Source organism: Molossus molossus, unplaced genomic scaffold (assembly GCF_014108415.1).
Source record: "Molossus molossus isolate mMolMol1 unplaced genomic scaffold, mMolMol1.p scaffold_m16_p_3, whole genome shotgun sequence".
Lineage (NCBI taxonomy): Eukaryota > Metazoa > Chordata > Mammalia > Chiroptera > Molossidae > Molossus > Molossus molossus.
This window is the reverse complement of record NW_023425366.1, coordinates 42983837-42997409: the sequence shown is the minus strand read 5'-3', so window position 1 is coordinate 42997409 and position 13573 is coordinate 42983837. Positions and strand designations below refer to the sequence as shown.

At 35.2% G+C, this 13573-nt stretch overlaps 1 protein-coding gene across 1 annotated transcript in view; it reads right to left on the bottom strand.

Moving 5' to 3' along the window:
• Positions 1-2601: 2601 nt before the first annotated feature.
• The window catches only part of RNF180 (ring finger protein 180), a 120732-nt gene continuing 109760 nt past the window's right edge, over positions 2602-13573 (bottom strand). The window contains exon 7 of the mRNA XM_036280363.1: positions 2602-3558. Coding sequence (XP_036136256.1) covers positions 3359-3558 — 200 coding nt within the window. The 3' untranslated portion in view covers positions 2602-3358. The remainder of the gene's footprint in view (positions 3559-13573) is intronic.

Genomic DNA, 13573 nt, shown 5'->3' with positions numbered 1-13573 from the left:
GATAGTGCTTCTGTTGTTATATTTAATATTTAATACTAGAGCAGTGTTCGTAACCCAGCAGACACAGAAACATTGTTTTCATTCTTTAATTTGGTGATTCACAGTGGTAGGGTCTTTGTATGACATAAATTCTGATTCCTTTTCTATTTTGTCTAATTTAAATTTACCTAGGTTCCGCTGAGTAGAACATGAATTGGTCTTGGTTTGTGAATGAATTGATGTTGGTTTGTGAATTTCTTTTGTAAAATGAAAAAATAAATCACCTGCTGAAAGTGTTCAGAAATATACTTCAATTTGAGCATTTTAAAAGAATGAGTAAAATGTTTAAAAATCACCTTCACCATAATTAGGTCCAGCAGAAATAGAAATTGTTGGTGGTAATAGGTCGGAAAAATGAAAACTATTAAATAATATTAATTAGGAAAAATATTGCAAAAGGTGATTAGTTTTAGGATTTTCCTGCCCTTTGTTCTTTTTTTTTTTTAAGTATTTTTTTTTTTTCTTTATTGATTTTTAGAGAAAGAGGAAGGGAGATGGAAAGAGAGACAAAAACATCAATGAGAGAGAACATCAACTGGCTGCCTCCTGTATGTCCCCCACTGGGGATTGGGCCCAAAACCTGGACTTGTACCCTGGCGACCTGTTGGTGCATGTGTTAATGCTCAACCACTGAGCTACACTGGCCGGGCTCCTTTGTTCTTTATTGGAAAATGAGCTTTAAGTAACCGATGTGGTGAAATACACAATAAGAAGAACATGTAATTTTCTGTTTTACTCTAAAGTTCATTCATTTATTTTATTTATACATTTAACAATCATCTATTGAATGGCTACCATGTGATACATACAAGGAGAATGGTTTCTTTCAGCTCAGGTTTTATCTGGCTTGTCATAAACTGATAGCTCTAGGAAATGCTGTACTTAATATTTAGCAGCTGTTAACTACATTTGTATAATATTTAAAAATATTTTAAAGTAAATTAGAAATTTATAATTTTCTAAATTTACTTTTAATTTTAATATGCCAAATGATGTAATTCTCATATGAAGTTATTAATGAATATGCATAAAGTCAATCTATTTAAAATGTTCCTTCAGATTATGCTTTATTTTTAAGGGTATTATATTATTTAATACAATATGTATTTATATTTATTATGTATTTGTATAAAGTGATGTGTATCGCTGACCTAATAAATATATACTAGAAATCAACACTGTTCTCTGAGAAACATGCATCTATACTATTTATTTTACTTCATGTATAATTAAAATTAACTTTTTGAGTAATTTAGGAATGAATGAAGGCATATTTGCTAGAGCTTATAAACCAGGAATTGCCTGGGAAATGGTTGCAACAAACTTTATTTTAAAATTCTTTAAATATTGTTCCCCATATGTGTTTTGTTGATTTTTTAGCCCTGACATATATTTTAGGAAGGCAATATTTTCCCTATGTCATATTATCTTTACTTTGAGTGATAAATTAGATATTATATATATATCCATTTTCATTTCTGTAAGGTAATACTGAGCTTTGTCAACAACATTATTTTAAAAACATGTCACTAGACTGAAAGCATAATTTATATATTTTATTATGATATATGAGCAATAACTGATCTGTTTCTAAACTGCATTTAGTTTTCTGCCTTGTGAATTTTATGATGCCTAATGCACACTACTGTTTTTTTTAGAGACATAATGTTAAACACAATAAGAACAGTTTTAGAATAAAAATCTGTACCATGCTTTTATATTTCTTACAACATCACATACCATCAGTTAAGAACCTTTATTCAAATAGGGTCAGTAGTAATGAGGCCATATTTGAATTCTCCGTAGACTGAACCACTGAAGCCTGATACATCCCAGTTTGTTTGGATGATGGTAGTATTTTTAGTGAACTGAGAGATTCACTTACATAAAAAGATGCATATTGCATTAACAGATAAATGACATTATAATATATGAATGTTGGATCAGTAGTTCCTAATAAGAACTTTTGTCCTAGGTTATACAAAGATCACCTGAGTGACTGAGATAAATAAGCTTACTTCTCTGAGCTTCAGTTTTCACACTCTTAAAATTGGGATACATGCCCCAATTCCTTCCCACACTGGGATAATTCAGATCATACACACACACACACACACACACACACATATGTATATGTATGTGTGTATACATATGTCTATATTTTTTTAATAAGGTAAAAAGTAATTTCAAGTGCTACAATAATAAATGCCAAGTATTCTTTCTATAAATCTATAAGCCTATTTCCAACAATTCTTTTTTTTTTTTTTTATCCTTACCTGAGGACATTTTTCCATTTTTGTTCAGATAGAGTGGGAGGGAGAGAAAGAGAGAGAGAGAAACATCAACGTGAAAGGGACACATCGAGTGGCTGCCACCGCATGACCAACCAAGGCTGGGGACAAACTGCAACCGAGGTACATGCCCTTAGTGGGAACTGAACCTGGGTCTCTCTGCACCACAGGCCGATGCTCTAATTGCTGAGCCAAACCAGCCAGGGCCCAAAAAATCTTTATTCCAGGCATTATATCACATATAACAATAAAAATGTAAAAGCCACTCTTTATTGCACAGTTACTCTATATTTGACAACCTTATAGTTAAATTAATCATTAATTACATTTTGACATGCATTGCTGTTTTAGACTACTGAAAATCAGTATGTATATTTTTTATATCTTCGGGTGAGTAATCCTGTAATAATTCAAAAAGTGTTAATATATTTCTCAGTTTCTATTGGTGAGGTTTAGTCTCTTTAAATATTTACCATTCTGTTCTTGTAATAATTAAAAATGTTGCACTAAAGCTACTATTAGGTCTGTAAAAAAAGGACAGTTTCTTTGTAATAGAAAGGGACATAATTAGGGATGACTGGAAATGGAATTTAGCCTGTTAGGTTAGTTCCCGAGAATATGGTTTATCTTTAATGCATATAATTTGCCTGAGCGTAAGTGGTGACTAAATATTTTTTTCTGATATCTATCCATATTTATCATTTCATTTTGTATTTTTACTATTTTTAAGTGGAGGAAAATCTCAGTTTTTACAATGAAGATAAGTATAAAAATGACACTGTAAAATTAGAGCCCACAAATCCTAAATGAAGAACTATGAAATTAATAGTGCATTCTTGCTAAGCGTTAGATAGTTTAGTTTGTTACATAAAAAACATTAATAAGTTATTTATGCTCAGACTTTCTATAAACACCCACATTTTATAGAATACATTATAAAAATTTCAAAGCACATTTAAAAAATTTGTTTAAGTAACTGTTATCTACATCATCTGTGATTGTTCAACTGTAGTAAGGTGTGAAAATTCCTAAAACGGAAAGAAAAAATAGCAGAGAAAGCAGAAAACAATGAATCCGATGATCCAGTTCACTGAATAAATATAGATGATCACCATGTCCATGTCAAACCACCAGCCACGGCTATCATCCTCAAAGTGCAGGTAGTCCATCCTGTGTGCGCCGTGTGGGAACTGCCTCCTTGTGACCGGAGCTGCGCGTCTGTGGAAACCTAGAAGATGTATGAGCATGTTATTTTAAAATTCATTACATTCACGTGCATGATCAGAATGGACGTTGCGTAATGAACACAGGTACTATGAACTGAGCATATCTAAATTTCCGTGAGGGTTTTTTTTTTTTTTGTATTCCTGACCATTTTTTTCCAATGGTTAGCAATTATCAGAAGTCTCTTTTAGTTAAGGGTTTTAAGGTAGGGGCTTTAAAATTAGCAAAGCTAAATAAGCTAATTAATTAAATAAAATTAGCAAAGCTAAAGTAAAATTAGCTTTAATTTTTATAAATTTCTAATTATATATCTACTTAAATGATTGGTTGGTACATAAAAAGCAACTCTCAAAAGTAAACGCTAGTCCAAAGGATATGACTAAATGAATGTGCTACTTCTGGGAAATATTACATCGCACAGAGAAATGCTGGCTTTCTTTGTGATATTTACATGCAAATTATTCAGAGCTTGAGTATACACTTGCCCAAAAGCAACCTGGTTTTGTTGGCTGCTTAACAGTAATTTCAGAAATCTCGAAATATAAAATTCAATATTTTAAAGACTGATAATCTGGTTATTAATCTTTGCTTTTTATTTATCTATGGCCTACTCTATTTCTGTATTTATTAGTGTTAGTGAGTGAAGACAATAGAATAACTGAACAGAAAAGATGAATTCTAGTACTTGCTAGTAACTCAGTGAATAAAAGGTTCTGTGAGGGATGCTCAAACTTAAAGCAGATTCTAGTTCATCCCCTGTAACAACTGAGTAATAGGAAATGTTATGCTCTAGATGAGGTTGCTTATTCTGATCACCAGGCTGCATTCACCTGGGTATCAGCAGGGTTATTTAAAGAAGTCCAAAATTGTTGTTTATGTATGTTTTATTTTTAAAATAAAAATTATATTTGCTATAATTATATGGAGAAATGACTACTACAGTCAAGCTAATTAATATATCCATTTCCTCAAATCATTACTTTTTTTGTTGTGAGAGCACCTGAAGTCTACTCTTTAAGCAAATTCCCAGTATCTCTTATCATAAACACGGTTTGCAAGTATTTTCTCCCAATCCATAGGTTATCTTTCATTTTGATTGTTTCCTTTGCCATGAAGAAGCATTTTAGTTTGATGTAGTCCCACTTTTTTTATTTTGGCTTTTGCTGCCTGAGCTTTTGTGGTCATATCAAAAACAAAACAAAACAAAACAAAACAAAACAAAACAAAACAAAACAAAACAAAACAAAACAAAACAAAACCACTCTCAAGGTTGATGCCAAGAAGCTTACCCCTATGTTCTCTTGCACAGTTTTACAGTTTCGGGTCTTACATTTTTGAGTCTTTAACCTATCTTGAGTTAATTTTTGTACATGGTGTAGGTTCAGGGCCCAATTTCATTCTTTTTATGTGGCTGTCCAGTTTCCCCAGCACCATTTATTAAAGGACTCTCCTATCCCCACTGTGTATTCTTGGCACCCTTATTAAAAATTGGTTGAATGTATATGAGTGGGTTATTTCTGGGCTCTCTGTTGTGTTCCGTTGATCTAGGTGTCTGTTTTTAGGCCAGTGCCATACTATTTTGATTACAGTTTCGCAATATAATTTGAAATCAGGAAGTATGATACCTTGCATGCTATTCTTCTCAAGATTGCTCTGGCTGTTTGGGTCTTTTGTGGTTCCATACAATTTTATAAATTTCTTTTTTTTACTATTTCTGTGGAAAAAATGCCACTGGCATTTTGATAGGGATTGCACTGGATCTTTATATTGCTTTGAGTAATATGGACATTTTAACAATATTAATTATTCCAATCAATGAACATGGAATAGCTTTCCATTTAGTTGTATCTTCAATTTCTTTCATCAATGATTAAATTATACTAGGATGATGTATCAGCTCCTCTATTTTTTGTTTGCCTTATTAGTATTCAATCTGATTTCTTTATAGGATTCTCTTTAATTAAGTCTCTTGTCCACTTTGTACTGGTAGTTTAGCTAAAACTAGACAATATAATCTAAATTCCTCTTAACTGGGCATATGCAAACTTCAGTATATTGCAACACACAACAAATGAAGTCAGCCCTTCTGTGCTGTCAGACTTCAGTTTTCCTCAGCTAACATTACATAGCATCATAACATGTAAGTAAGAATAACTCCTAAAGTGTAACCCCTAAATATTTGTAAAGCTTAATTTTTCTTCCGTGTAGAGAAACATAATATACATTTTAATGCTATCTTCACAGATCCCAATGGACTGCCTTGCATCAACCTTTAGACATTCTATTGGTTGGAGAGCACATTTAAGGGATTTAAACCCCAGCCGCTTTTTAAATCTATCTAACCACTGTTCTCTAAACTATAGTCGCTATTCGAAGAGGAAAGGGGTGCTCTGCTTAAGAAACAGAGAGGGGAGGTAGCAATAATTTTTCTCACATTCAAAAATTATCGTAACACATACACACAGATATTCCCCAAATAATTTATATACCTAAAAACTTCTTCACAAATTTAGGCTGGAGAACTGGTAACACAGTTACTGGAAATCATTAGTGTTACTTTTACATTTGAAAATCTGTGATTTATCTACCCAAAAAGGTCATTTATAATCCTTAGATTCTTCGGATTCAAAAGTTTCTGTTGCTTATGGCACAGCAGTAAGGCAGTCATGGCTCAGTCATGGCTCAGAGCTGAGCACAGGCCGGGCACCAGGGTGCAGCAGCAGGAGCAGAGAGATCATACAGGCTGGTTCTCCCGGGACAGTCTCAGTTGGGTGGTGGTATCCTGGCATAGTTACTAACAGGCCCCCTTCACTCTAAGAGCGTTCTCATGACTACTACTTTCCTGTTTCGGTGGAAGGTGGGAGAAAGAATGCAGTGGAGGAGGACACTAGGCTATAAAATTTCCAGCTCTGAACACCAGAAGGCGATGGTGACTCAGGATGACTTGAGCTTTTATAGGTAAGCTGGATAATAATCATTGCCTGATAAATATTAATTTCTTAAAAACTTTTTTTAAAGTAGGGAGGGAGTGGGTGTTTTTAATAATTTTGGAATTTCCAAAGCTGTAAATTTGATGGGATGATTGCAATTTCTAAATCAAAATGAGACTACAGGAAAATATCTTCACAGACATTGTTACTGAATAAGTTATCAGATTGACTGACATTAGAAAAGTTGTCAGAATACTAATCACAGTGATTAACTGCAGACTCCATGGTAAAATGAGGATAATGAACACACCCAATTCATTGAGCTATTATGTGAGCATTAGATGAATTAGTACATGGAAAGTATATGCCTGGCCCAAAGGTTCAAGAAATGTTAGAGTCTTCTTGTTATATTGTTACTATTGCCACTACTACTTTTAATCTGAGGAAGAAGCTGCCTTTTCTTGTAAGTGTTGGTTCTTCATACTATGTGTCTTTTCTAAGTAAATCAGTAAACTTACTATTGCTTGTGCAAACCAATGGCATAAAGGCTGTTTTCCTTCAAATATGCATTAATTTCTCTCAGGCAGCTGCTTATAAACTGTCAGAATATCAGATACTGAAAATATGGAATTTATTAAATATTTATGGAGAGTATAAGTGCTATATATATATATTTTTATCCTCACCTGAGGACATTTTTCCATTTTTTGTTCAGATAGAGTGGGAGGGAGAGAGAGGAAGAGAGAGAGAGAGAGAGAAACATCTTCGTGAAAGGGACACATCGAGTGGTTGCCACCTGTACACCCCAACCAGGGCTGGGGACAAACTGCAACCGAGGCACGTGCCCTTAGCGGGAACCGAAACTGGTTGTCTCTGGACCGCAGGTCGATGCTCTAACCGCTGAGCCAAACCGTCCAGGGCAAAGTGCTATATGTTAATGGCTGAGGATTTAAAGATATTTTAAGACAGTTCCTGTTTTAAGAAACTATTAGTCTAGAACAGTGTTTCTCAATCTTTAAAAAATCTTTTTTTTTTCTTTATTGCTTTTAGAGAGAGGAAGGGAAAGAAAAAGAGAGATAGAAACATTGATGAGGGAGAACATCAATTGGCCACCTCCTGCATGCCCCACATTGGAGATTTGGCCCACGATCCGGGCATGTGTCCTGACTGGGAATCAAACTGGTGACCTCTTGGTGCATGGGTCGACACTCAACCACTGAGCCACAGCAGCTAGGTTCAATCTTTTTTAAAATTACCATCTTTGTAGGGAGAAAAAATACGTTAAATTTAAGATTATTTTAAATTAAATATTCTAATCAGTAAATTAAATTAAATGAAACCGAATTTCTCCCTAATGAAAGAAATTCAATTGTTAAAGAATAAGATTTTGTCAGGTAGGGTTGAGTCTTTGAGGGCAACAAAACACTGTACTAAGGTTTTTTTTTATTAAAATCAACTTTGGGGTCATATTGCCCCCATTTAAAATAAAATCCTAAGAGACAGTACACTTAAAACCTTTAATAATAACAGTCAATGAATACATTAAAAATATATATATATTAAAATTTTTTTAAAATCCTCACCCAAGGATATGTTTATTGACTTCAGAGAAAGAAGAAGTGGTGTGAAGGGGGCAGGGGGTGTTGGGGGAGAGAAAGAAAGAGAGAAGAGAAGACAAGAGAAGAGACACATCAATTGGTTGCCTCCTGTACGTGTCCTGGCCAGGCATCGAACCCATAAACTTTTTGGTATATGGAATGATGCTCTAACCAACTAAGCCACCCAGCCAGGGCTATATATATAATTCAAAAAATGGATGTCTATTGAAGTTAGTGGAGTGAGAAGCTTCTGTACTAGGAATTCACTTTTACACAGACTTAACCACAACTTACTACTGGTGATAAACTGATAATAATCAGTTTGGTATTGTCATGGTTTAGAGTGTCCAATATTATTAGTGCATTTTAATTATGCTATTTTAAAGTAAAGAACAAAATAAAGACACATACTTCAGACTTTTCTGGCCACATAATAGTGCAGTGAAATAATACTCTTCAAACAATCAGAAAATTTGGATTCTTGTGCCAATATTAAACATTGATTATCTGGTCAAGTGAAAATAGTGTCTCTGTATCTACTGAGATGTTTGTATGTTTTTTTTTCTTTAATCTGTTAATATGATGAATTCAAATAGTTTTTTTGTAAATGTTGAATGCATTTCAAAATATCTGTTAAAGTTATGAATTAAAGTGATAGATTTTTCAATTGTTTATTATTCCTACATACCTAGGATAAATTCCATGTGTTCATAATACTGATTTTTATGCACTGGTTAATTCAGTTTTGTATATTTTTACAACATCATTATGCCTATTTCTGTCAGGAAGATTGGCCTATCATTTTCTGTTTTATGTTATTTTTGCCTGGTTTGTATATCATTTTATTGGCTTCACAAAACATGCTGGCAGTTAGGTGACCATCTTTATGGATCTCTACTGACTGCCTTTGTTCTGTATTATTTTTGAGAGTTATTTCTATAACAAATAGTGTTGGAAGACAGTATATCCCTCTGGGAAGGTTTGGTTTATAGTCTTAGAACAGCATATTTAATGCCTGTTACAAAAGATTTGACTTTTGTAAGCTTAGAGCTCTCCATGGTAATGCACTCCACCACATGGGTAGAGAGCATCTGGCCCCATTGATATTGCCCTATAAAAGGTGGGGCTCACATATCCACCACAGCTGCTGCTGCTGTCTACTGCTGTGAGTACTAAACCATCCTGTCTCTGACCCAGTAGTCTTGTGTCTTCTGCAAGCATCCATAGAACTGGCGACACTAACTTGCTTGCTTGCAACAGGGTAAATCTCAGACCCTTAACAGTTCTCATTATTGGCTTTCTTGTGCTCTATTTTTACTATCTGAAACAGTTTGCACAAAATTAGAATCCTTAATGGTTTGGTAAATCTAGACTATAAACTGGGCCTATAGCCTTTTCAAGTGTGGGGGCAGGATTTTAAGTTCTAATTAATTTTTTTTTTTTTTATCATCCTCACCCGAGGACACTCTTCCATTTTTTGTTTAGGTAGAGTGGGAGGGAGAGAGAGGAAGAGAGAGAGAGAAACATCGATGTGAAAGGGACATATTGAGTGGTCGCCACCCGCACAACCAACCAGGGCCGGGGACAAACTGCAACCGAGGTACGTGCCCTTAGCGGGAACCGAACCCGGGTCTCTCCGGACCACAGGCCGATGCTCTAACCGCTGAGCCAAACCGGCCAGGGCTAATTAATTTTTTTTAATAGTTGTTGATCTATTCATGTTTTCTAGTTCTTAAGTGATTTTTGGTAATTTCTATACAACTTTATCCATTTAATTTTCAAATGAACTGGACTAAAATTTTCATAATTTTGGTAAATTTAGGACTCTTCACAAATATTCTGGTCTCCTTCTGGGTTTATGGTTGATTTGCACTTCGCTGCCCTTTGGAAGTTAGGCATAGCCATGAGACTTCACCAGGGAAATGAGTGCCCAGTGATGTAGAATGTATGTGAGTTCATTCCGCACACGGATGGACTCACGCAAGGGTTAACAAGGATATTCTGCACACAGATGTCTTGGAGTGCTGCTCAATCCTTAAGAACAATTCAGAGCATGGCCTGCACACAGGCACGCTCCTCCTTGCCTGCAAACAGGAAGGATGAGATATTTTTAAGAGCGGCACTGACCTTTGAGCGGGGGTTGGTTTGCGCAAGAACCAGCAGGGAAAATAGATTAGTTATCTTGAAAGGAACTGGGACCACGGCAACCTCTTTGGCTATAAAAATAAATGGCTGCAGACTTTGGGGCTGCAGTCTTGTCTGTCTTTGTGTGTGTTTGTGTCTTTTGTTCATTTCGCAGACGGCAACAAGTGAAAACACTGTGTATTGCTTCCAGGTAGAGCATTTATCAGTCTGAGACCATGCAACAAAGTGTTTTCCTCCTCCTCAACAACCAGCAATGTCCCAGACAGAGGAAGCTCGTATTCTGCATCTTAAAGTTTAGGATGGTGTGGAGCAGAGGACTCAGGAGTTCAGAGAAAAATATGTTTCAGTGTTATTATGACTTCTAACTGAAATAATAAAGTGACTTATAAAACTATTAAAGAAAAGGGTAATAATTATGAAAGTTGAATCTGACTTATTTTTCTATGTGAAGGAAAAAAATAAGAGCAAGAAAGTACTGCAAAGAAAAATCTCCAAGTCACTACTGGGTATTAAGAGAATATAAAGAATCTCAAACAGGTACTTGTGCCTCTTCATAAACTCTACTTTGTAAAAACATGATTTCTCTCATATCCTGGGAAAAATAAAACACAAGACTATGCCTCACTTTTCCTAGAGAATATAGTCCAATTTTATATTTGCTATCAAAAACCATAAAGTAACCACATTATTCTGAAGATTTTCTTCAGAGACAGAAAGACTGTCAACAATTATCTCAAGATACTTATTTTTGCAATTTTAGCAACTTGCACAGTTCTTATTGTGGGTATTCAATGGGTATTTGTTGAATGGGTGAATGAGTGCCTGTATATAAAAGGATATACTTAAGACAATAGAATAAATAATTAGCATATTATCTGAGACTGTCCCAAATCAAGCCTCTCAAATACACTTTCTGTCAGAATTGAATATTATGAAAATGCTTGAGATATATTTTATGGTTCTTATGAAAAAAAATTCTTTAGAGGTTAATTCAGGGCTCTGACGTCAGTATTAAAAAGGACATATGTTCTATCCTTCATGTATGGGACAAAAGTTGAAATACAGTGTTTCACTGCTCTGTATTCTAGATATTACATAAAAATCTTGTTGTGTCAAAAGCTGATTGATATAAGTAGGCCTTAGCAGAGGTGGAGTGATATTTTTATAGTCACAAGTATAGAGTTACTCTGTTAATATACTCGAAAACAATGCAAATGGATTTTAAATTTCATCTTTATCTCCTATAGCTTTACAATTACAGAGTCAAATGTATTAATCCTGCAAAATTAAATTTTCATATTGATTAAGTTAAAATACATTGCAGAGTATTTATAACTAACACTTGTTTAATTTCCAATATAGTTTATAAAGTTATCGTTTTCTATAATGTTATCAAATTCTATATCTAAATTATGGAATTTTTAAATGTTTTGTTTCTGTAACCAGGTAGAAAAGTGAGTAACATGTCATTTTTTTCAAATATGTTTTTATTGATTTTTTTTTTTTAGAGAGAGAGAGAAAGGGAGAGATAGAAACATGGATCAGCTGCCTCCTGCACGCCCCCTACTGGGGATTGAGCCCGCAACCTGGGCATGTGCCCTGACTGGGAACCTAACGGGGACCCCTCAGTCCAGGGGGCAATACTCAATCCACTGAGCTACACCAGCCGGGCAATAACATGTCGTATATATTTTTTTATCCCCACCCGAGGACATTTTTGCATTTATCTTTAGATAGAGCGGGAGGGATAGAGGGAAGAAGAGAGAGGGAGAGAAACATCAACGTGAGAGAGACACTTCGAGTGGTTGCCACCCACACGACCCCACACGACCCCAACCAGGGCCGAGGACAAACCTCAGCCGAGGTACATGCCCTTAGCAGGAACTGAACCAGGGAATCTGTGGTCTGTGGGCCAATGCTCTAACCGCGGAGCCAAACCGGCTTGGGCTAACATGTCATTTTTTAAAAATATATATTTTATTGTAGTAAAAATGTGTAACAAAATGTCATTTTAACCATTTTTAGTATACAATTCAGTGGCATTAATTACATTCACAAAGTTGTGCCACCATCACCACTATTTCCAAAATTTTTTTCATTACCACAGAGAAACTCTGTAGCCAGTAAGGAATAATGGCCCACCTCCCTACTCTATGAATTTACCTATTCTAGATATCTCCTATAAGTGGGATCACACACTATTCATCCTTTTGTGCCTGGATTATTTCACTTAATGTTTTTAAGTTTCACTGATGTGGCTGCATGTATAACACTTTATTCCTTTTTATGGATGAATATATTCCATTGTATATATGTACCACATTTTGTTTATCCATTAATTCATTTATGGATACTTCCATCTTTTGGCTATGGTGAATAATGCTGCAAAGAACATTGTATACATGTATGTGAGTCCCAGTTTTCATTTCTTTTGAGTGTACACCTGTTGAACCACATGATGATTGTATGTCTATCTGTCTGTGAAAACTAGAAACTCTTTTCACAATGGGATGCATCATTTTACATCCCAACCAGCAATATATGAGGGTTCCAATTTCTCCACATCCTTGCCAACATTTACTGATTCTCTGTCCATTGTTGAAAGTGGGGTATCAATATCTCCAACTATTATTGTATTGATGTTTATTTTCCAATAAACATCAGGTACTCTGATATTGGGCAATGGGTCCATTGTTCCTTGTTTCTTAACCTGCTCCCTTTTTTCATGTCATTTGGTATCAGTCTGCTTTCACTTCATCATGGACTTTCGTGTAATTCTAAGGTTTTATTCCTTGTGATTGCCATGAGGCTTACATAAAATATCTTAAAATTATAACACCTTAACTTCAATACAATCCCTAAACTTTACACTTTTACTTCTAATCCCCCTCACATTTTAGGTTATTGTTTTACAATTCACATATTTTTATATCATGTAACAAATAATAGATTACATTAGTATCTGCATATTTGAGTAACTGTGCTCTTCTGACAGACTTTACAGGTTTCCCTAGGCAGACAAACAGACCTTCACCAGTCAACTCAGGTGTGTCTACTGGTAATGTCCATAGGCGAGGGGTTGGGGTGGGGTGGCAGCTATTATGATTCATTTTGGGGTGAGGCAACTGTATTAACTTTGAGGTTGGGGATGGGGGCTGGTGTGCCGTAGGCAGGGATCAAGCAGTCCTATCCAAGTGAAGCTGTAGGATGGGCTCCATGGTCGCCTGAATTCTCTCGTCAGGTTTATTAGATGGTCAGGAGGGGTAATGTCATTATAATACAGGTGGGGTAAAAGTAGGTTTCCAGTTGTTTGTATAGAAGATAATACAACAATAAATTGATTTAT